Source organism: Sinohyriopsis cumingii, chromosome 4 (assembly GCF_028554795.1).
Source record: "Sinohyriopsis cumingii isolate HCF-2022 chromosome 4, ASM2855479v2, whole genome shotgun sequence".
NCBI lineage: Eukaryota > Metazoa > Mollusca > Bivalvia > Unionida > Unionidae > Sinohyriopsis > Sinohyriopsis cumingii.
In genome coordinates this window covers 82,239,667-82,263,049 of record NC_142964.1, presented here as the reverse complement: position 1 = coordinate 82,263,049, position 23,383 = coordinate 82,239,667, and the positions used below count along the sequence as shown (strand labels likewise).

The window sequence follows — 23,383 nt, the reverse complement described above, 5'->3', positions numbered from 1 at the left end:
GTGATCGTGACGAATATATTCTAAAAACTCATTCTACGGGTAATCAATGGCACGCCAGGTGTAATGGATGTTTACATGATCATGCGCGTCAATTCCACGAATTATTATTAATGTGTAGCAAGTGTCCCGGATCACTTTAGGGACGTGCGCTTGTTATTGTGTTATATAGATCACACATGTGTTTTTGTGTCAGCCATTGGTTCGATTTGTAGTGCTGTTTAGTATTTATTCGACATCATAATAACGCTGCTGCATATTAATCCCTTATGATCAAATATATGCAAGTAGTGTCAATTACGGCGGTTTAAATTTGAAACCCCAGTTGAGCCCTAGCATGCCAATCCAACAACGTGAAGACGTATTAGTCGTTTGAATCCAAGCTACATTTTTTTAAAAAATGTATTTTTTGACCACTTGATTATAACTGACAGCGACCTTACGCTGCACTAGTAACTGAGAACTGCGTGCAAAACGTTGTATGTGTAATACATTCCAAGACATGTCGACTTATTTTACCACGCAAGCGTTGATGTAAATTGTGAGAGTGGTCACGGGATAGTGAACTTAAACGTATTGATAGTCATGTTTATACTCGCATGGTATCAGTGTTGAACCCGCGCAAATATGTGTGTGTGTGTGTGTGTGTGTGTGTGTGTTTCCCACTCAAGCATAACGGCCAAACTACGCAGAAATGTGGAGTGAGAGAGAATAGGAATTTGGACTGGTTTTAAATTTTGAAATAAAAACTACACCAAGTAACCTACAAGAATATGGTTCGTAGTAACGATATCTGTGCATTTTCCTTGGTATTTATGTACAGTGTTTATCAATGATACAAAGTTAGCAACACGTTGACATTATATGGTCAATTTCTGTTACGTGGTACACATACTGTGATGTATTTAACGTTTTGTTGTTGTTGGTTGTTGTTGTTTCTTAAACATATTATAATGTTCTACAAATAGATTATTATTAATTAAATCTGAAAATGTCCAAAGGCCGTTCTCTCTCTCTCTCTCTCTCTCTCTCTCTGGACTATCGTATCAAGATACGAGCTAAAATCTGTGAAATGTCTAGTGTAGAGGATTTTCATTTTGTGTCATCCCGTGATGTCTCAATACTTTTGAATGATGGAAAAAGTTAAGTCAAACCGACCAAAACATCAGAGAGAGAGAGAATGAATTACTGCTAAAGTTCTGTCAATAACCGCCGGATTAGTTGTCCCTCTATCAGCGTTTGTAGGCCTAGTGATCTACTTTCATCATTAAAACCATCACTCATTTTTAAATCATAAATGTGTATTATATTGATTCAATCAATGTGAAGAAACAAAAAAGAGAAGAAAAAAAAAACTTAACTCCGTTCAAAGTTCAAATATATGTATTTGTATGTGATATAAATAAAATATATGTGCAGTATGTACGCTGTACCAATGATATTCCACTCGTTTTATAAATTTTTCATTTATTATCCGAAGGCAGGATATCGTGTTTTAGAGAAAATAGTTATGACTAAATAAATCAGCTGTGAATAATCATACCGTAGCTTCTGGTCTCTCTTAATAGAATACTTTATTGAGCTAAGTCAGATATTCAAAACGAATATTTATAGTTTGTACTCTTGAAGGGAGCACGATCTCGGATATCTACAAATGATCAATGCATTTTTGTTATTAAAAAAGGTATTAATGGTGATTTATTATGGACAGCAGGAAAAATAACAAATACGAACAAGTGCTTTAGAGTTTTAATAAAACATTTTACTTTCACTATAAAGGGTTGAAAATCGTCACATTTGAATTCTAATGGCCTTGTTTGCAATTCTCATTATTAGACACATGCCATCAGCAAAAATATTTTCGAAGTAAATAAACCCTTAAACCAAATGCATTCTATCTCCATATCCGAAATGTACATATTATACATCTTTCTTTGAAAGCAAATTTAATAAAGACGTATATTTTTACCAATCACATAATCAAACCTGCTTTTCAGTATGGAAATATACCACGCATAAATAAGATTCTGGATGAAAACAATGTTGTACGAAAGATGGAATAGCAAACAATATATGGTAAAAGATAGGTAGATAGACACAATGACAGACAGAGATATTCGAGGATGAACATATCTTTATTCATATGATGAAATAACGATATAGAATATTCTAATGAAGAAGGTTAGAACAAAAATGTCAAGTATCAAGAACAAGACTATTCGATTAAAAAACTATTGTCCTTAACACGACGATAAATATTCATGTTTTTAAGGTATAAAAAAGAGTTGTATATATTATTTGTCCGTTTATTATATTTAGGTCCATATAATTCTTCTCCTCGACGTTAATACCCAGAATATGAACTTTCAGTTTTTATCTCATAAACGGGAAACTGTAGTCGGAGAGGAACTGATTTTCCGAGAAATAACCCTGGATTCAAATGACTCGAACACTACTTTCTGGTATGTTTCTGGCTTCTTACGGCAAATAAAGCAAAGATATTTCTTAAAATTTCGCCGAAAATTTTGACTAAATATGCAGTAGAGCACAGGATTGGCTGCAGAGTTAATATAGGAAATGACGTAACTAAAAACATGCCACGACCATGTCACTTCAAACATTCGCGGAGAAAGCGTATTGTAGAGCAACAGTATTTGCGGTGGAGCGTAGCAAATACTATATACTAGCACACTGGCAACCAACATTTTTACTACATTTTTTCTTGCTTTAATGGTGTCCATTGATCTGTCCATATGGCATTTAAAATCGGGGCGCATCTGGAAACGTGTGTGCAATTCATCAGTGCTAGCATACAGTTTCCGTCCAATTATAGCGTAAAGAATAATTTGTATGAACACTGGTACGAAGTAGAAGAAAACGAATTCCATGTACTGGAAAAGTATTAGAATACTAATGTGAGGAAAAACGATCATACAATACTCTGCTCCTGCTCCTGGACTAAGTGGTAGGACTGTATTAAATACGGCTGTCGGCATTCCACAGCCGATGGCTATTGGCCAGACCAACAGAATGGCAAAGATGATCTTACGCCGTCCACACAGGATGTGAGCTCTAATTGGGTAAACGATGGCTACGTATCTAGAAAATAAGAAATTAACAAATTGTATTATTGTCCATGAACAGATTTCTATAATCATATTGCAAATAGGTGAATGTTGCTAATGCTTCATCTAACAGGAAGATGGTTAAATAACAATTAAAATAAAAAAAGGTCAACATAAAGTAATAATTCATCCGACTTTAATCAATAATAATAATAATAATAATAATAATAATGAGGACTTTGTATAGCGCCTAATCTTTAGAAGCTCTAAGCGATTTACAACATTAGACAACACATATAAGATAAAAAACATATATAATGATATGATTACAAAAACAAACACCATGAAATTAGAAAACATAAAAAAACATGCTGAGAATATTTAAGGTAGGAAACATTATTAGGTCTTTAAGTTTTTTCTTGCAGTCGAAATAAGTGAGTTTTGAGAGCAATTTTGAATGGGATCACTGTGTCTTTGTGTCGAAGTTCAGTGGGCAATTCATTCCACGTTGCTGGGCCTTGGTATGCAAAAGAACGCTGTCCATATGACTTTGTTTTCATAGTGGGAATGAGGAGTATACGATTGTCAGAAGAGGAGCGTAAGTATCTTGCTGGTGTGTACACATGGGTGAGGTCGGATAGGTATGTTGGACTAGAGTCCGTCAGTGAAAGGTAGCACAGAGAACAAATTTTGTGTTTGATTCTGGATCGAATGGATAGCCAGTGTAGGGTACAGAGCAGCAGGGAGGTGTGCTCTGATCGTGGTACTCTAAGTATGATCCGAGCAGCTGTGATTTGAACTTTTTGAAGTTTCTGGAGCAGATATTGAGATGAACCAGATATAACTGAGTTACAATAGTCCAGTCTTGAAAGTACTAATAAACACAATAGTGTTTTAGTGGCATCAGCTGAAAGATATTTGTGAATGGAGCTGATGCGTCTCAGCACAAGATATGCAACCTTGCATATGTTCATAACATGTTGGTGCAGTATGAGAGTACTGTCCAGAGTAACACTTTGGTTTCGTACTGATTGTGTGAATTTAATGTTGGTGTTGTTGATATTTATTGTTTGAGGTAAAGGATGTGAATATATCCCCGTAATCGTTTAGAACAATGATAAAGCTCTCCGCTTAAATTACCTTGGCTGTACCATCGAATGCGCTCTGGTTGTACCATCGAAGGAGCAATGTTTGCCTGGAGTTAAAGTTTTTAGTATTGATTCTTTTTGTTTAATTATTATAACAGAGTCTCTTTAGCTATTTATATTTTTAAAGGTAATCGAGAACAATCATACTCTGATGTCCAATATTCTTTCTCAACCTGAATGTACAGCTCCATTCGAATAAATTGCCTCATTGTAGATAATACGTTTTTAAAATCCATCAAGCTATATAATTTCGACATTGAAGTCTTGATGAATTTGGAGTTAATACAATTATTTCCCTGGAAATCTTAAACATTGCAGTAAAATCGAAAACTCAGAAGTGTATCATTTCGCTATCTTTATTTACATTAATGTAAATAATATTTTATACATTTCCGACAATCATGCGTTGTTATTACATGCACCAAAACTTTTACATTGTTATGTTAGTGTGCAAATGAGCGTGAATTTGTCTTCTGCTTCATTGCCCATTTAAGACTTACCGGTGCCTCGTTACACGTTTAATGCTGACTGATGCCACATAGCACATTTAAGACTTACTGATGCCTTGTAGAACGTTTAAGATTTTGATTTGTTGATAACATGTTTAAGACTTTGATGCCTCATAGCAAGTCGCATGTTACGTGTTTAGGCTCGAATAAAAAGTAACACAAGAAAGAGTGAAAACAACAAGCTATAAAAAATGCAATAATTTATTTCCCTAGAAAAGTTCTGTAAAAATGAAAAAATATGAACTGACGGGTTTTAAGAATCAAATCCAAAAACAATCCAAAAAATAATCCACGAAAACATTTGTATTAGTCCTAATAATAAAATGTTCTAATGATTTCAAGTTCGAGTCCCAGCCAAGAATCCAAGATGGAAGACGATGATGTATGCTGTAATCTGTAGCGTTGAAGTCCACAGTTCCTTGTAGAATCAAGAAATATCACTCCGGTTTTGAAAATCTGAATAAATTTTTATAAAAGCTATCTTTGTTCAGGATTTTCATATGAGTACACGTATTTTCCAGGAATAAAAGAATTAATCCTTTTGAATCCAAGTAATATGAAATAATTCTAAACAGCACAAAATACAACTTCCAGTGTAAGAGCCCAACTACTACTGAAAATATCTCTCCAAAACAAAGGTTATATCGTATTCTAATACGAAAAAGGGGGTCATGTGATTATGTCCTAGAACCTCGTCGAAATTATTTACTTGTTAAAATACACGTACACCCAGTGTGGCCCTGACGAAGCCAATCATTTTACTCTAAGAAATAAAAAAACATTAAAAATTGTTTACATCTTAAATGCGTAATCCCATCATGACTCCAATAACAACCAATCATTTAAAACATAAATTAGAACTTATTTACGTGGTTGCTACTAATTTTGAATCAAGGTCAGTATCTAGATCAATACCTGGTGTTTACAAAACGAACAGTCAAGGTCAAACTATTTTCTGAAAAAGGTATCATCTCTTAGTGAATAAATTTACCTTGCAATAGCATGTAATGAATTTTTTTAAAACTGACAAACAAACAATTAAATTGAAATAAATATATATTAAATCAGATATAATTAAATCAAATATACATAACACACATTTAAGACTTTGAAGCTTCAACACGTTTAAGACTTACTGATATCTCATAACACTTTTAAAACTGTGATTCCATCATATCACTTTTAAGATTTACTGATGCCTCCAAGCACGTTTAATACAGATGCCTCATAGCGCGTTTAAAACTTTCATGTCTCATAGCACATTTAAGACTTACTGATGTATCATAACACTTTTAAGACTGTCATGCCTCATAACACGTTTAAGACTATGATACATCATGGCTTGTGTAAGATTTATAGACTCGTGTAAGATTTATAGATGCCTCCAAAAACCTTTGAGACTTTGATGACTCGTAGCTCGTTTAAGATTTACTAACGTCTTATAGCACATTTATGATTTACTGATACAAATAGCATATTTAGGACTTATTGATGCCAATAGCATATTTATGATTTATTGTTGCAACTTAGCACATTTGAGACTTAGTGTTGCCACACAGCACATTTAAGACTTATGATGTATTATAGCACATTTAAAACTTACTGATACCTAATAGCACATTTAAGACTTATTGGTGCCTCAGAGCACATTTAGGACTTACTGATGTCTCATAGCACATTTACGACTTACTGATGCCTCATAGCACATTTAGGACTTACGGGATGCCTCATAGCACATTTGAGACTTATTGGTGCCTCATAGCACATTTAGGACTTACTGGCGGCTCATAGCACATTTAGGACTTACTGGCGGCTCATAGCACATTTAGGACTTACTGGTGCCTCATAGCATATTTAGAATTTACTGGTCCCTCATAGAACATTTAGGACTTACGGGATACCTCATAGCACATTTAAGACTTATTGGTGCCTCATAGCACATTTAGGACTTACCGATGCCTCATATCACATTTAGGACTTACTGATGTCTCATAGCACATTTAGGACTTACTGGTGCCTCGTAGCACATATAGGACTTATTGGTGCCTCATAGCATATTTAGGACTTACTGGTACCTCATAGCACATTTAGAACTTACTGGTCCCTCTTATCACATTTAGGACTTATTGGTGCCTCATAGAACATTTAGGACTTACTGGTGCCTCATAGTTCATGTATGACTTAATTGTGCATCATTGCAAATTTAAGACTTATTGATGCTTCATAGCACATCGAAGACTTACTGATACCTTATAGCACATTTAGACTTATTGATGCCTCATATCACATATAAGACTTACTGATACCTCATATCACATCTAAGACTTACTGATACCTCATAGCATATTTAAGACTTACTGATACCTCATAGCATATTTAAGACTTATTGGTGCCTCACATTAATCTTAAAGATCATCAATAGCACAAGTAAGATATTTTCTCTGCCTAATTAGTTTATGTACAGATAAGACAGATGTTATGTTTCAAACTCATTTATAAAAAGAATACACGACGAAAGATATTCGATTACGTTGGAATCGGGAACTATAAAGAAGATTTTGAAACATGTGAGAATCCTTTACATACAAATGAGGCTTAATTCAGTGGTACATAAATGAAGAAGCTCGATAATAAGAACTGCCTTATTTGACCTGTCAACACGCAGGAAATTAAGTACTTAATATCAAGGTGACAATATACGAAATAATTATCAACTGTTATCCAGATATTACAATGCCCGACGGAACGGAACAAAGTAATACACACAAAATATTTTAATAAATATTACAGTGCTCCTGCTCCGGCAAAATAATGCTGATTATGTTTCTTTTATTATCAGTTATTAACGGCTGAATTAATTGTATGAATGACTAATAATTCTTGCATCATTTTCCACTCGATCGTACTACTTTTATAAGGTATAGAAACTACATGAAATTATTCTTTATTCAACAGTATCGAACCTGTAAGGACTTTCCTAATTTAGCGAAAGTATCTTGGAACAGAACGATACAATCCTTATAAAGATTCGTAATAACTGTCCATAAGTCGTCCCAAATTATAATGAAGTGGCACTGACTAAAAAAAAAAGTCGTACATGTCATGTAGGTATTCAACGCTGATTCCCTCAGTAACTGAAACTTTTAGAATTAGATTAAACCTACCTTTAAATGACGATTATTCATTTTATTTGGATCCTCATGCATCCATATTCCCTTTGAAAGGTCATTATTTACACAACCGGATAAGTACATACAGCAAAACCAATGTTAAAGTAAGTGGACTTTTTCGGACAACATGAAACTAAACGTGTGATCGATTACACTCCGGATTGAATGTCGCGAGCTTTGATGTCATAATAAAAGCCACAAATGTCAATACACAATTTTGTTCAACCCTATATTGTGACGATGGGATTCGACGTGCTCTTTTTTGACCCAATTTAGTATATTGCCACCACTGTAAAAGTTCATAGCGATCGATATTTTTTATCTAGAAGTTTCTCGATAACAGTTACCATTTAGATTATTCAGTAATCAGGATCTTGTAGACTTTAGTTAAGCAAATTATTATTATATTTTAAAAACAGCAATTCATATTTAATTTAAAATAAGTAAATGCGCACACATGACCTCAATGACTTTTCCTATAGAATGGATATATTCTGCTTGAACAATGCAGTCATGACTTAAGCGGGCTAGAGTTTTGTTCTTATCTAGATCAAAATGTTTTTTTTTGACAGGAATTGCACAAGACTTATCAAACTTCTATTGTTATGGCTTGACCTCTCAAAGCAGATTTCACAAGCCAAAATCATTGGACAAGTCGCACTGTGTGACGAGTAAGCCTCAAAACGCTATAATTTTTATATGCAGAGTATGAAACTTGATCGCTACTAACTTGAATTCATTGGTGTAGAACTAACAATACCGGCCATTTCGGTAAATATATCAACCTTTAAACGAGGTGTTTGTAAAAGTATCTATTAGGAAAATGGGATAAAAATGGTATACCATCTGCGTCATATGTTTGATATTAAACAGCTTACCTTTCTGTCTTGAAGATTGATATAACACTTGCTGCTTTACAAAGCTCTAATACGTCCAAAAAATAGAACACATCTTCGACAGAGATTTGTTGTTTGAACTAAAGCAGCTTTGTTGTTTGTACTCGTTGTTTAATATATAAATATTATCCTTACCTGAATTAGGTAGGAATGACAGGTGAGAATATAGAACCTAGATTACGTTCATATGAAAAAAAAACATTTGACGGTTAAAATTATTGCGTACTCAGTGGTGGTCAGGAAAGGTCATTCCTGACTATTATCACTGAATATGGGTGTATATTTTCCAGTTTTCATCCTTCGCCCGATACTGCTAAGATGATACTAAAAACAATTTCCAACTGCAAATAGTGCATGCAAATTCCTCGCTAACATCAACAAATCAGTTACTGGAATAGTGTTTGTTGAAACTTATGTCATGAGATTTTAAGATTAGCAAGCTTTGCTGAAAATAAAAACGAAAAGCGGAAGAAATGACATGCTTCATGTACATAGTGTCGAGATATGTCAGACAAACAGCCTGCTTGGTATGCATAGGGTCGATATGAGACACTAAATGACATGCTTGGTATGCGTACGGTCGAGATATGTCAGACAAACAGCCTGCTTTGTATGCATAGGGTCGATATGAGACACTAAATGACATGCTTGGTATGCGTACGGTCGAGATGTCAGACAAAGAGCCTTCTTGGTATGCACAGGGTCGATATGAGACACGAAATGACATACTTGGTATGTGTACGGTCGATATGAGACACTAAATGACATGCTTGGTATACATAGGGTCGATCGCTAAATGACATGCTTGGTATAAATAGGTCGATCGCTAAACGACATACTGGGTATGCATTGTGTCGATCACTAAACGACATGCTTGGTATGCGTACGGTCGAGATATGTCAGACAAACGGCCTGCTTGGTATGCATAGGGTCGATATGAGACAATAATGACATGCTTGGCATAAATAGGGTCGATCGCTAAACGATATACTTGGTATGCATAGGGTCAATCACTAAACGACATGCTTGGTATGCATAGGGTCGATCACTAAACGACATGGTTGGTATGCATATGGTTGAGATACGTCAGACAAACGACATGCATGGTATACAAAGGGTCGAGATAAGACACTAAGTGACATATTTGGTATACATAGGATCGATATAAAACACTAAGTGACATGCTTGATATACATAGGGTCGATATTAGGCACTAAATGACATGCATGGTATAAATACGGTCGAGCTACGTCAGACAAAGGACATGCTTGGTATACATAGAGTCGATATTAGACACTAAATGACATGCTTGGTGGGACACCGACTGGCCGAGTGGTCTAAAGAGCTCACCGTTACGGATCACTGCCATCTCACCTGTCTGCGTGAGTTCGAGTCTCAGGCAAGGCCAATGTGGGTATGTGAGAAAGCTTGCCAGTAGCTTCTCGTGGGTCGGTGGTTCTTCCTTAAAACAACAATATGCTTGGTATACATAGGTTCGATATTAGAGTCTAAATGTACTGCTTAATATACTTAGCGTCGATATTGGACACTAAATGAACTGCTTTGTATACATAAGGTCAATATTAGACACTAAATGAATTGCTTGGTATACATAGCGTCGATATTAGACACTAAATGACATGCCTGGTATACAAAGGGTCGATATTAGGCTCGAAATGTACTGATTGGTATATATAGGATCGATATTAGACACTAAATGTACTTCTTGGTATACATAGGGTCGATATTAGACACTAAACGACATGCTTGGTCGGACTTCGACTGGCCGAATGGTCTAAAGAGCTCACCGTTGCGGATCACTGCCATCTCACCTCTGTCTGCGTGGATTCGAGTCTCGGGTACGGCCAATGTGGATATGTGAGAAAGCTTGCCAGTAGCTTCTCATGGGTCGGTGGTTCTTTCCGGTTTTTTCCAGGGTTCTTCTTCCACCAATTGTGCTGGCGCCATGGATAGCTTATCTTGTGCTGAACAATGGTGTCAAACCTTACAACAACAATATGCTTGGTATTCATAGGGTCGATATTAGAGTCTAAATGTACTGCTTGATATACCTAGGGTCAATACTACACACTAAATGAACTGCTTTTTATACATAGGGTCGATATTAGGCTCTAAACGAACTGCTTGGTATACTTAGGGTCGATATTAGGCACTAAATGGCATGTTTGGTATACATAGGGTCGATATTAGATACTAAACGACATCCTTGATACAGATAGGGTCGATATTAGGCACTAAACGACATGCTTGGTATACATAGGGTCGATATTAGACGCTAAATGACATGTCTGTTATACATAGGGTCGATATTAGACACCAAATGAACTGCTTGGTATACATAGGTCGATATTAGACACTAAATGACATGCTTGGTGTACATAGGGTCAATATTAGACACTAAACGACATTGGTATACGTAGGGTCGATATTAGACACTAAATGACTTGCTTGGTATACACAGGGTCGATATTAGACACTAAACGACATGCTTGGTATACATACGGTCGATATTAAACACTAAATGTATAGCTTAATATACTTAGGGTCGATATTAGACACTAAATGAACTGCTTGGTATACGTAGGGTCGATATTAGACACTAAACGACATTGGTATACGTAGGGTCGATATTAGACACTAAACAACATGCTTGGTATACATAGGGTCGATATTAGACACTAAATGTACTGCTTGGTATAAATAGGGTCGATATTAGACACTAAATGACATGCTTGGTATACATAGGGTCGATATTAGACACTAAATGTACTGCTTGGTATACATAGGGTCGATATTTGACACTACATGACATGCTTGGCGTACGTAGCGCCGATATTAGACACTAAATGAACTGCTTGGTATACGTGGTATACGTACCGTCGATATTAGACACTAAAGTAAATGCTTGGTATACATAGGGCCGATATTAGGCCCTAAATGTACTGCTTGGTATACATAGGGTTGATATTAGACACTAAATGAACTGCTTGGTATATATAGTGTCGATATTAGACAATGAATGACATGTTTGGTATACATATGGTCGATATTAGACACTAAACGACATGCTTGGTATAAATAGGGTCGATATTAGACACTAAATGAAATGCTTGGTATACATAGGGTCGATATTAGACACTAAATGACTTGCTTGGTATAAATAGGGTCGATATTAGACACTAAATGAAATGCTTGGTATACATAGGGTCGATATTAGACACTAAATGAAATTCTTGGTATACATAGGGTCGATATTAGACACAAATGAACTGCTTGGTATACATAGGGTCGAGATAACACACTAAATGACATGCTTGGTGTACATTGTGTCGAGATAAGGCAAGTGGAAATGTTGATATAAATAGGAAACAAAGACTATGTTTTATGCTGTTATATAAATAGCGAGATTATACCGCTTGTTTTGGTGGTGGTGTGCGGAGATGGATTCAAAACAGAATACAATAACGTTTTTTAAGTTGTCTTATCCTCTAAATTTCTTTACGGACAAAAGAAAGAGTTGTATGGGCTCAAAACTTATATGGACGTTTCTTTTCTCTCTTTTCTTTTATGCACATTGCTGCTGTTTTTGCTAAATTAGACGCCACAGAACAAAATAATACCGCAAAAACTTAAAATGATATATCTGTATTTTAAAAATCACTTGATAGTGGATAAGAACGAAAATTTTAATAGGATTAGAACAATCACTTAGTGACGAGTAATATCATGCTGCGTCTGGAACCAGCGCCCTCTACATGATAACAAGATGACATGACGTATACTCCAAACACGCAGGTATTGAAGTCAAGAACCTCATGTCTGAAATTCCTAAGCTCCAGCAACAAGAATGCTTTTACAGGATATTCGTCTCAAAATATAAGCAAACTTTTAGATGCTAATGTCGCCTATGGTTTGAAGTGAAAAATTAAAGTAAACTAGCAATAGAAATAGCTAGAAAGGCATCAGTTCAAAAGCGTACGGAGAATCTTCTATAACAATAATCACGGAAACGTTTACTTTATATTTTTCTATTCACAACAGTTACAGAAAAAATTAAAGTAAGACTAAAACAGATTGAGTACAGGCAGATATTCGTATACATATATAATGGAATCTATGAAAAATTAAGACACGATGATGATCTAACAGAACCATGGTTCCGTAGTCGTAAACATGTCGCCAATCTTCGTTCTAAACAAATAACCGAAAGCTTCCTGTGAGTTTTACCGCGAGTCAAACCAAACAGTTTTGAAAAGTATGGTCTTTGAGGAATGTTTCAGCCAAAAAGTTCGTAAAAACGCAGCTAATCTAGTAATGCGATGATTATTTATATCATGCAATGCAAATAAAAAATTCCGGTTCTTTCCTAGTAAACGGACCCAAAGATGTCACTGCGTATGGAAATCGTGTGCATAATTAAACGTAAATTGCAGAAGAATCACAACGTAGTATCAATGACAAACGGCAAGCATAAGGCGAGTGTCGTAAATCTATCAAATAACCTTTGATTCAACGGCCATTTTGAATGTATTATTGATATTACCCTATAAGGAGACTAGAATTATAGGATCCGAACATTTATCAAATTAACTTTTTATAAAATCTGATTTTGTCAAGATATTATCAATAAACTAAAGCTTTCTTATGAGCCGGAAATACAGCAACTATGTGATGTACAACAATGAATAAATCATTTATTGTTCACTTTCAATACACGGAGTAATTATGATGCAATAGATGAATATGCAGTAAAAACATGTTGTGCCTACTCATGCGGTTTACATTCTTCACATTTCAAATACTGAGTCATCCATTTCTCTCTCTCTCTCTCACACACACACACACACACACACACATATATATATATAGATCCCACTTGTCAAGAAGTAGGGTTGAAACGATACATATGAAACATATGATACATACATATGAAACAATTTGCCCCCCTCCAATCTTCCACCTTGCTTTCTGTATTATCCCCGGTTACTATGTATTGCTTATGATGTTTGATGTTTATCATATATAAAAGCCATCAATTAATCGGACTCGGCGGATCTTCAAGATTCTCATGTGTATAGTTTTACTGGAAAATTTGTACACGACAGATGACAACACAATGTTTATCAGAAGACAACATTATTTTATCTTATAAATTAACGGTGTTATTTTGCATAAAGATTCTAGACTTGATATTTATTTCCATGAAGAAAAAAAAACACTGTTATATTCAACAAAACTGAATAAGTGAATATCTTAAAATTATTATAATTATAAAAATGTAAATCTTATGAAGGTTAAACATTCAGGTTGTTATCGTACTGTTGAAGTGCAAATAATATATTTGCCATTTAACAAAATGAATAAAATGAATATAACAGTAAAACTACATGCATATGAAGATGTCTGTAATAGATTCCATGGTCACTAATTCTACCCGACATCTGAAAACCGTCGCAACCATTATTAAAAGCCAGTATAATCATTTTAATAGCAATTAAATTATATTTTTGAACATATTTTTAATGTGACTAGCGTATTACTGATAAAAAGTCACACATATTTATGTAAACGTACATCTCAGGAGCAATCATCAAGAAGACCCGACAACATAAAATCATGACAGACCTTAGCGAAGCAAAGTTGCATTTGTTGCTACCATATTTTGTGCCAAATATTCAATTGTCTTGTACTCCTATTTTGTCCTTATAACGTCACTTGCCAATATTAAAAGCGTTTTAGTTATTGCCATCTGCATGAAGAATAAGGCCTATTTGAACGTTACGAGGATGGAATTAAGTGTCGCCGATTTAATCTTAAATATCCTGCATCTAATACTTCTGCGTGCAATGAATTGTTTGGCGGCGAGTTCGAACGATATAAAGAACTTGTATCTTTCTAGGGATTGTTTTTAATGACAGCTCCATATTGTATAAAAGGATATCCAAACTCTAGAACTAGGTACATCGCTTGATGCATGTCAAAACTAGTAACCATCTCCCTGCTGGAAAAAAAAGAAAAACAAAAATATAAAATTACTTTGTCCTGATTAGTTTCTTAGGTGCATCCGGTACCTCTGCCTTCTAAATGTCCAGAGAGCTCACGAAACCTTCTCATCCTAAAATTCTAAATATTTTCATTTAAATATTTGAACATTGAATATACCTAATATGAGACGTTTTTGTTTTTCTCATTCATGTGTCTGCGATGACTAAATACACAACCATTAGTTAAAGTTCATAAATCAATATACATATTTCTATTATAATTTTGAATAGTATACATATTAGAAAAAAAATGTATATTTTTCAACTGTATTTAAGAAAGCTAAGCTTGTAGAAATGGGATTTTTCAAATGTACTGAAATTTAGAAGTTAAGATAGTTCTCTCTTAATTTCAAATAAACGGGAAGAATTACCCCTATCGTAACAAACCATTTATTATTAACCCATTGAGTTTGCATTAATTGGATGGTCCTTTTTGTTTCCAATAAAAAGTTAGTGATCGAAATAGGCTAAGAAATACAGTTACATTTGGATCTAGATGAAAATTACAATATTTTTGTATTCTATCGCCATAATTTTGTCATTATTAGGTACAAATAAGGGGTATGCTGTGTAAGTCTGTATGTTTGTAACATCGTTATGCGGACTACCCTCTCCGCAATGACGGATCTATGATTTTTCCGAACCTAGGCACTGTGAGAGTTCCCGCGGAAAGTCACTCGCCCCTTTAAAGAGCATTACGCTGTTATTTAATGGCAAAATTGAAGCAGGGCTTTTAATTTTATTTTTTGGCAGATAAATAAATATTGTAACAAAGCCAAACTTGTATACTTTAAAATCTGCTGCCCCCTGAATATTGCCGCCCTAACAGGAAATCCGCCACTACCTCACTGCCCCGCCACCCTTTCCACCTCTACCCCTCCATCCAAACCAACGAAGAAGGTTATTTCTGAAAGTTATCTTCATCTTATAAATGAGACAAACTGACTCACCTTTCGATACACACAGAAACAAGTGACAGGATTGAAACGTACAGGACAACGACGAGAAAGAATCTGTTGATCTTGCAGACAGCAGTTCCTAGGAGCCAGCCCCTATTCAGCATGAACTGTACAATTTCCGGTACACCAAAAAGCATAATGAAGAAATCCGCAATGGCAAGGTTCATTATGAAAATATTAGTAACGGATTGACGCATCTTCCGGTCAAGCAATACAACGATGATGACGAGAAAGTTTCCTAGAAGACCGACAGCTCCGATGCAACAAAACAGGACAGAAAGAATAATGACGGCCTCAAGGCTTGCCGGAGCCTTAAATTCCTCCAGGCGTAAACTTCCATTTCGGTCAAATTCACCAGATGTGGACTTAACTATATCTGTCAGATTGCTCAGAACACTATCAGAAGATATGATGCTGATGTCATGGTTGAGCTGGAAGTCCAGTAACTTTTCACTTAACTCAGTAACTATTTCGGCAGTAGAATTCAACGTCATGTTTGAATCTGTTTTGGCTTTCAGTATACGACACTGGATCCGATAATATCAATAAATCTATATTTTATAAGTAAGAACATATTTTTAAAAAATTAGATTTTTAATATGGAATTCACTGAATTCATCTGATGTATTGCACTAGCTTGTATTCACTCAGGTCCATCTATTTCCGATCCACCGTAGCAGATAGAATCATCTCTCCGCAGTTTGGTTAATAGTAGGCAGAAAACATCCAGTACTGCTATTGAATATTGTCTACGCTCCAAACAAGCTCCCAGTAAGGTAGACTTAAGCTTTGTGGACAACTCTCAAAAATATATTCCTCTAAATCCCGTTTTATGGGAAAGCTGGAACGAAATGATACATTGATCACAAATCTCAGAAGTTATCACCAAATACAAAGTTTGTTTTAAAAAACCTAAAAGTTAATGAGTATCCAAAATTTTCTGTTATGACTTATTCGAAACATACTAAACATATAATTTAAAGATAGTGCAAAGCTTTGGATTATTTCGTCCAGAAATGAGAAATGTCAAAGTCAAGAGTTTGTTTATGTCCACACCAGTTAACGAAAGTCTATTCTAGCCAAACCGCCACTATCCAAGTCAAGCAGGTTATTGATCTAGTAAGAGGAATGAAACTGCTGCATAATGTTAGGGTAATAACGCTGCCAGTACCAGCGAGTCACGACAAGGTGGGCATTTACAAGGTGCTCCTACGGAATGAACATTACTATAACAGACATCTCTGGTGGGAAATTAGTAAGCCAATTTGCAAGGAAACGTACCAATCAGTGACGAAAGTAGGCATGACCTTTCTTTCATAGAGAGCTGATACTGAGTGAGAATACGAATAGACCTGGTCTCACGTTAAACTGGAAGGTTTTAAATTAGAAAGAATCCGTTACATATTCACCATTTCCTCCGTAGCATTACATTCAATGATGATGGTATTAGAAAATATTTCACATGGGATTAAATTGTTTTTTAATTTTAAATGTTAGAGAATATCCGTGGTAGCTAGGTCTCATAAACATATTTATTTGCAGAAAATTCTCTTTCTAAAAAACTCTAGCTCAAAAATTAGAATAATTGTTCAGAAGCAATTACAGCGTGGAAGCCAAAAATAGAGGTTCAGTTTAAAGTTTCTGACTTCCATAGAAGTTAAACATTATAGGTCCGAAAAACTTCACTAATGCATTAATTTCTTCTTAGCCTTTTGTTCAATATGTGTGAGAAAAAGAAACTTAAGTCAGCGTGGCCTATGTTACACGAGTGGAAAAGGTAGAATATAATATATTTCAGCTGCATACGGTCATACGGGCTAGATAGGAATCGAATTGTAATGAATTTGTTAAATTTATTCCCGTAGCACATTGTAAAGTCACTTTTATCTTCAATCCAGCTAATTTGGTGAGGATAATACAAACAGAATTCGTCAGTCAATCTGTCTGCCCGTCACAATTTTGTTTCTACAATATCATTCAAAAACCATTCAATAACTCTCTGTGAAACCTGGCAGACATATTAGACCAGTAGTTCCGATGTGTCTTTTACTATTTAGTTAATTTTATGTTGCTTTCTTCTCCATTTGTCTGTAATCGCATCTATCTGTTAACTATACTTCAGTTTCAAGGGCAAAACTACAAAACTGTTTAATATATTTCATTAAAATCTTGTAATATATTATACTAATGGATTAAATGTACCTTTGGCTATGCACATATCAGATTATATATTTTAAGTTTCCTTCTGTTTGTCAGTAAATTCTATTAAATTGTTTAAGATATTTCAATTACAGCTAGAGACCCACATGTGCCTTATGCTATCCAACATTTTATTCTTTGCCTTCTTTTTCTATCCTTAGTATTCGGATCACGACTCTAAAACCTTTCATAGCAATATGAAATTTGCTGATTATATTAACATTTTTAGCGTTGATGTGCCTTTTGCAAGTCACGATTCATCAGATTAAATTTTTTAACGTTTTTTTCCCTTTTTGTTAGGTAATCCACTGGTCATTCACATTTACTTTTCCACAGCATATGTCTAAAGCAGTTCAAGATATCTCTACGAAATGTTTTGCATGTATTTCTAGTGGGGATGTTTTGCAAGTATTTCTAGTGCTTTAGATGTGCCGTTTCTGTTATCAATACTTCAATTTCAATACTGTTCACGTGTTATGGTCATTTCAATGTTTATCGATCCATCATGCACTTTTATATCCGGGAAAAAGTTCAAAATCTGTTTAAGGGATCTCCTGAGCTAAACACAAATTTGACATCACGATCCCTGGCTCCTCTAATTCTAGAGAGGGCAACTCCCGTATATTCAATGTGTTGTCCTTAGGTCTTATCACCCTCAAAAAAGAAGTTATTTAATATGCCTGAACAAGTCGACAAAATACGTATTTACAGATTGAAGTTTTTAAAATTTACTGGCAAATTAAAAATATTCATCCCCCCGGTTAGTGTACTTCAGAGCACTTAAAAAACATTGCTTTGGATGAAATCAAATAATCAAAATTTGAATACACAGTCTCTCGCACAATACTTGCTTCTGATGTACACTTTCTGGAGAGGGAAATGCAAGCAGAAAATTAGTCAGTTTGAAGCATTTTTATGTTTTAAAATTTAAAATAGCAATTTCAACGTTGTATAAAAATAATGCTTAAAAAATATGGCATTGTCGGGCAAGTTGATTTGGAGCCAGAGCAAGTGATTTTTAATTCCCTTTATCTTGCTTATATCTCAGATTTTTTTATTTTTTTAAAAAAAATGCTTTCTCTAACTTTCATATCATACAAAACAAGTAGAAAAGTGCTTATATGATTTTAAATTGCATGTTTTTGTTATATACCGGGGTTTTGTAGGGTGGGTCGAGACTGGGCTGACAGTCATGTTAGTATAGTAGCATAAGGACGACTATCAAGAACACACCAATTTGAGACGCGATATGTCCATTGAATACCGTCATTAACCATGGGTCGCAAAGAGCTCAGTTATGTATCTCGATACTGTTAAACCGTACAACCTCCTTGCAACAGATTCACCAGGCCGACGAGTTGAGGCGCACAGTACTAAAATCCCGCCGACAGTACAGAAAGGTGCTTAGCGACTTTATGGCCGATGCTCATCCCATGTGCAAGGCAATCTACTGCCGTATTAGAACCGCGCCGGAGTAAGTTGTTGTTGTTATAGGGTTTAACGCCATCTTTCAGCACAAGATAGGCTATACATGGCGGCCAGTATTAACGGTGGAGGAAGAACCCGAGAAAACACCAGAAAGAACCACCGACCCACGAGAAGCTACTGGCAAGCTTTTTCACATATCCACAATCGCCGAGCCCGAGACTCGAACCGACGCAGACACAGGTGAGATGGCAGTGATCCGTGACTGAGAGCGATTTAGGCCCCCCGCCGGAGTAAGAGCATATCTCCACCTGGCCTCACCAGTTGATTTTTTAGAGAAAGACAATATACAATAACACACATAGCTGCACACATACGTCTGCCCTCAGACAACATCCAACAACAGCAATTTTGCATTTTGAGATCGGTATTACACAATAAGATACCATTGTCCATAACAGCCATGTTAAGCACAGAGCAAAGGAACACCATGCTAAAGGAAGGGTAGACCACCGACAGCGAACACGGTAATACATTCGACGCAAAACTGGCCGACCGAGCAAGGCAGCCAATCTCAGCAGTTACCTAACGTACAGGTGTGTCACCCAGGCGTCAAAAGCCTATACCGGCTCCAAGGCAGTCACCCACACCGCCAACAAGGCAGCAGCCATCTAAATCAGTTAAACGACGAACCAAGCAGAAAACGTCCTGGGCAACATTTCCATCAAGATGGATTTAGCCTCTCAGGGAAATGCACGAGGGTGTAACTGTGTATATTTCATAGCATGCATTTTCACTAACGGAGAATTCGCAAGTTTGCAGCCTACCCATACTAAAAATAAATGAATAAATAAAACAAGAAAATAAATAATTCACTAGGTACATACAATTAGAATAAGAAAATAACGATTGTTGCAGTATGCAGTTTGATTTATCCTAGATAATAGTCACCTCTGAATCTGAAAACATTTATTTACTATAATCATTTTCTCCGGACAAAGATGAAAACAAAATTGTAACCAAATATTGATATCACTCATCTTAGCGAAACAAATACTTACTCGTGTGATCGTAAATGTTTATACAACATAACATTTACGCAAGATATAATAAACTGGTAAAGGTACGAGTAACCGTGTTTTTTGTTTTTCTTGTTGATTATGTCATAAAAAAATAAAACTTTGAATCAGAAGACTTAAGGCAACCTTTTGAAAAGTTATAATTGCTAGTGTAACGTTATCTTTAAATAAACGTAACTGCTTCATTTCTGAAGGAAAATAATTATTTTTCAAACTAGCAGACTGAGATATTTTTTTTATTTATTTATCGCAAACCAAATTGTTGTTGGAAATGACACTCGAACATGACCTATGCTACTAATTCTGACATATTAACTTTTGGGTAATCCATTAAACATATTTTATTCAAAGACAGGTGAGAAAAACAACTTGTGAGTCATTTAAACTTAAGGTAAAAATACTCATGCTACTTAAACCTACCATAAGCCAAATTTCCAGACATTGTCGGCACAATCTATATCCTAGCACTATCACTAATTTCATGCGTTTAGCTTTAAGGGTGTAGAAGAATTATTGGATATTGCACGAGTGCGTACGTTCGTGCAAAAGCACGTATACTATGCGATTGTTTATTGTATGGAGTGAGTTATCGCTCACGTGCAAATTTCACACTGAGAATCTAGGCAATATTTTAGTACATGACTCGCTCAGATTAGGAGTAAAAGAAAAGCGTGTGTCAAGAAAATATGCCTTTGTGTTAGCAATGCTCATTTCAAACGGCATATCGGTACAATTCTGAAAGTACAGAGTAAATCTTACTAAAATGGCAATGTTAAAATTACTCAAGTCTTCAGGAACATAAACCCTTTCAAATGAAAGCTAGAGTGTAGTCCTAAAGGATGACATATAAAATATAAAGATGTGAGAGCTCAGTGGTAAAGATATACAAAACAAATAAAGGACAAAAAGATAAAATACTTAAATGTAAACGTTTGGCTGGACATTTTTTCATAAACCGTATTTATTTAGAAAGTTTAATATTTTCTCAGGTGGCAGATTATGAATACGTTGCTTAACAGAGTTCTCATGACAAAGCATAACAATAAAACTTCTTTCACAGATGAAGCAAAGCGATTCACTCAAAAAGAATGAACCCGAGTGATTTAGCGGGCTGACCCTTGTATATTTGCGCGATACTGAAATTTAGATCTTAATAAAGTCTTGTATAACCTGAGTAAGAAATTTCGGTTTGTCTCCCAGTATGTATTTTCTCAGATTAGTTTTTAATGCAAGACTTTTTAACCATTTCCTGAGGTATCTAACTTGCGGGACAAAAAGTAAAAATATTAGCTTCCACTGCAGCAGCAATGAAAGTGCCTCTGAGACAATTTATAACTACTTACGCTTGCTAAGTACATTTATGGGTGGTGTGAGGAGGTTGGGTCTACCTTTTACCTTACTCTGTTAAGACAGTGAACATAGCCCGGAAGGGCCAATTGAATTGCCCCGGAGTGGTCACATGGGTTTCACTGGCCAATCATTAGTCAGGGTTTGCAACTGCGCACAGTTACTGAATGGTAATTAGCGTCACTTTCAACTGAACAGCAGAGGAGCAGAGACGTAATCCTAGATTCAGAAAACATTTGGTGTGGAATATTAAGTCTTAACTCCCACCGCCGCCCCTACACAACCTCCCTCTTGGATGTGAATATATGTGTATAAGTATGTATATAGAGAGATACGGTGAATTTTATGGATCACACTTCATGAACAATAACACTTAGTATTATGAATGCTTGTTATCTATTGCAGGGCAAAATGTTGTCTACATACAATAAGCCTCCAGTTCTTGGATTAAGATATTTGATTATATTGTAATTTTAATGTGGAAAAAGGTACCTGAACATATGTTGGCATGAGGCACACCCATATCCTAATGCCAGCTTTCAGAAAGGATGTTGCCTATCTTAAATCTCAAATACTTGTCAAAACATTCGATATAAAGATGGGTATACGGCCTGTTGCGCATAGAATGGATAATTCATTCATTATTACGTACTTCTTTATAGTGCCATAAACATTACCCTAGTCAAAATATGTGGCTACGTCATGTTCTTTTGTTATAAACTTCTCTGAAACATTTTGTAAATCTAAGTAGATGGTTCATGGTGTTTCACCAACGTCTTAATCCATATCGAAAGTTTGATAGTAGTTTGTTGGACGGCTCCATCAAGAGTTATGTCAGAAAATATCTCAGAAGTTGATAGAGAATATTGTCTAGACCTGCTTTGAATGTCATGGCTCAGTTAAGAAAACTATCAGGTACGTGTTTCAGAATTTCAGACGTCGATATAGGATGTTGTCTAGACTTGCTGAAGTGTCATGGCTGAGAGTAAAATGTTTATTGTAATCTTTGACGTCGACATAATTAACAATAAAAGGGGACTTTTATTTAAGGTGTTTTATAGGTAGACGTTTTCAATGTAGTTCTCTGCTGAATACCTTTTCCAGACATTTCTGCCAAAGTGCTTGGAATTTCAAGTAGGATGATGACCAATGTAACATGTTTATTCAGATGTTCGATAGAGATGTGTGATTGTTTTGTTTTGTTCGCTTAAAATAGTTTTCGGACAATAGTTATAGTGATTTGATATAGGAGCGATTGCTTAACTATGTCATATAATATCCGTTCTTCTCTTGCTGTCTATGATAGTACGTAGAATAACTTTGCAGCCACAACGTGTATGGTGCTCTTAAAATCGTATTAGAGTGACTAATATGGATGTGATAACGTTTGTTAGAGAAGAAAGGTTAGATTTGTTCAAAGATTACTGGTGCCTGTTTTCTTTAATATTGAGACTTTCCTTGAGGATTCAAACAGCTCCTGAAATTTAGACTATATCATCTGCCTTAAAGGATAAAATGCGTGAC

At 35.5% G+C, this 23,383-nt stretch overlaps 1 protein-coding gene across 1 annotated transcript; it reads right to left on the bottom strand.

The window, feature by feature from the left end:
• Positions 1-1,732: 1,732 nt before the first annotated feature.
• Positions 1,733-16,917, bottom strand: LOC149801548 (neuropeptide receptor 15-like). Its single transcript, XM_089954326.1, has 2 exons — positions 15,801-16,917; positions 1,733-3,096 (listed from the first exon to the last, which is right to left on the bottom strand). The coding sequence occupies exons 1-2, from the start codon at positions 16,301-16,303 to the stop codon at positions 2,376-2,378; spliced, it is 1,224 nt and encodes a 407-aa protein (XP_089810452.1). The 5' UTR covers positions 16,304-16,917; the 3' UTR covers positions 1,733-2,375.
• Between the last annotated feature and the right edge of the window lie 6,466 nt (positions 16,918-23,383).